Consider the following 1,760-nt stretch of genomic DNA (forward strand, 5'->3'; position numbering starts at 1 on the left):
ATATACATATATATATATATATATATATATATATATATATGTATATAGTAAAAGAATACTAATCGCGCAACTCGTATCCTTCCATTAATCTCTTTCAGTCTCGGATTATACATAGAATAGTGAAACTATCGTATATTTAACTTGCTCCTTCTCGTCTTTCTTTCTCTCTTGTTTGTGTAAAAAAGACTACTTTTCTGTTCTTAAAATTACTGCCGTAAGCTTGTCTTAAAAAATTTTTGACTTATATTAAAAAGAAAACGAGATTTGCAAGACATTTCCTTTTGCTTAATACTTATTTTATCTTTACTGTAATAATAATTAATAAAATTATATAATCCAAAGTTACAATGTACGTGGGAATTCAAAATCTTTTTCGACCATGACTGATAATATTTTGAACAATTTTTTGATCAAGTGTCAACATGTACATACATACGCACATAATAGTAACTTAATCATTTTAAGAAACTTTAAATGTGTGTGCTATCCCCGAGGACGTTTGATATATTAATTGGGCATTAATTTAATATTTTATAAAAATTAATTTTTTCTTGTTTACCTTGTATCCTTCCGTGACAAGACCCGCGTTCCTTTTCGCTAGGATGCACTTCATTCTGAGGAGAAAGGCACGTTCCAGCTCGATCTCACCTCGCGAATTCGGTGGCGGGAATGTGAAACCCGCCAGATCCGCAGGGCTCTGCGGAAGATTCAGCACGGAAACCATCTCGTTGCGATCTTCCGGATAAATGTACTCGAATATGCTGTTTCCCGTTAATTCCACCTGCACATACGAACAGTTTCCGTCAATAGTTTCCGGATTAACGTGGACTTCCATTACCTGGCGTAGCAATGTAACATATACACACAACGATGTAATAATACGATACACACAACACATAATAATGCAATTTTGCGCGGGAAATTTTATTACAAATTATACATGCAAGATATTTTCAATATTATTCATTTATTTGTTTTTATATTTTCTTGACATTTACATATTCAGAGATACGTAGTTGTTTAAACATAAACGTAATTGCGTAAGTAAATGTTGAATACATTTTTTTTCTCAAAAAATTGCCAAAATTGAATTATTAATTAGTGAAATAAATGAGGGGATATCTCCCACCTGCGACAAACCTAAGTGCACGCTAGCGGTCTCGCTTATGTACATAATTTTCCCGTCCGGTGCCACGACGAAGATGAACCCGTCCAGTGTCTGCAGTCAGAAATAGCCTGTTATCACAAGGTTAATTCACGACTCATGTGAATTTATTAGGTATTTTTACGCCGTAAAATTTTCTAATTTTCCGCAAGCTGAGAATTGTATTCTGGATTTATATTTGTCTTTATTAATCGGTGAAAGTTAAAAGTGACGATCACTCACTTGTAAGAGATGCGAACCCAGTTCCTTGATGGTGGTCTCTAAGGGATTGTTGGGCGGTGGCACGGCACCCCATTCGTCTCCGAGACCTGAAAAAAACTTAATTAAATCAATCTTCTGCTTTTAATATCGAGCGAGAACACAGGCCTGTTTGAAAATATATGCTTTCTCTTGGTGAAATGTATTGATTATTGCGACTGCTGATTCATTTCTACGAATGTAGATTAACTTTAATCTCGGTGTAACTCACTTTTATATTTTTTTTTAATTTTTAGAACTAGAAAAAGGCAAAAAGTAAATTAAACTGAGATTGAAGTTAATCTACATTGGTAGAAATGAATCAGCAGTCGCAATAATCAATACATTTCACCAAGAG

At 34.0% G+C, this 1,760-nt stretch overlaps 1 protein-coding gene across 1 annotated transcript; it reads right to left on the minus strand.

The window, feature by feature from the left end:
- Nucleotides 1-485: 485 nt before the first annotated feature.
- On the minus strand, nt 486-1,649 carry LOC112453762 (single-minded homolog 2-like). Its single transcript, XM_025014676.1, has 3 exons — nt 1,388-1,649; nt 1,130-1,219; nt 486-781 (listed from the first exon to the last, which is right to left on the minus strand). Exons 2-3 carry the CDS (start codon nt 1,172-1,174, stop codon nt 524-526), a joined length of 303 nt encoding a protein of 100 aa, XP_024870444.1. The 5' UTR covers nt 1,175-1,219; nt 1,388-1,649; the 3' UTR covers nt 486-523.
- Nucleotides 1,650-1,760: the final 111 nt, after the last annotated feature.

The sequence above is a fragment of the Temnothorax curvispinosus genome, unplaced genomic scaffold (genome assembly GCF_003070985.1).
Source record: "Temnothorax curvispinosus isolate PA1 unplaced genomic scaffold, ASM307098v1 QBEX01004683.1, whole genome shotgun sequence".
In the NCBI taxonomy this organism is placed as follows: domain Eukaryota; kingdom Metazoa; phylum Arthropoda; class Insecta; order Hymenoptera; family Formicidae; genus Temnothorax; species Temnothorax curvispinosus.

Bases quoted from the DNA above. Each gene is read 5' to 3' on its own strand.
- LOC112453762 (XM_025014676.1), bottom strand. From the start codon at position 1,174: ATGTACATAAGCGAGACCGCTAGCGTGCACTTAGGTTTGTCGCAG. The intron at 782-1,129 runs GTGGGAGATATC...TCGTATGTGCAG, and splicing joins TGCACTTAGGTTTGTCGCAG to GTGGAATTAACGGGAAACAG.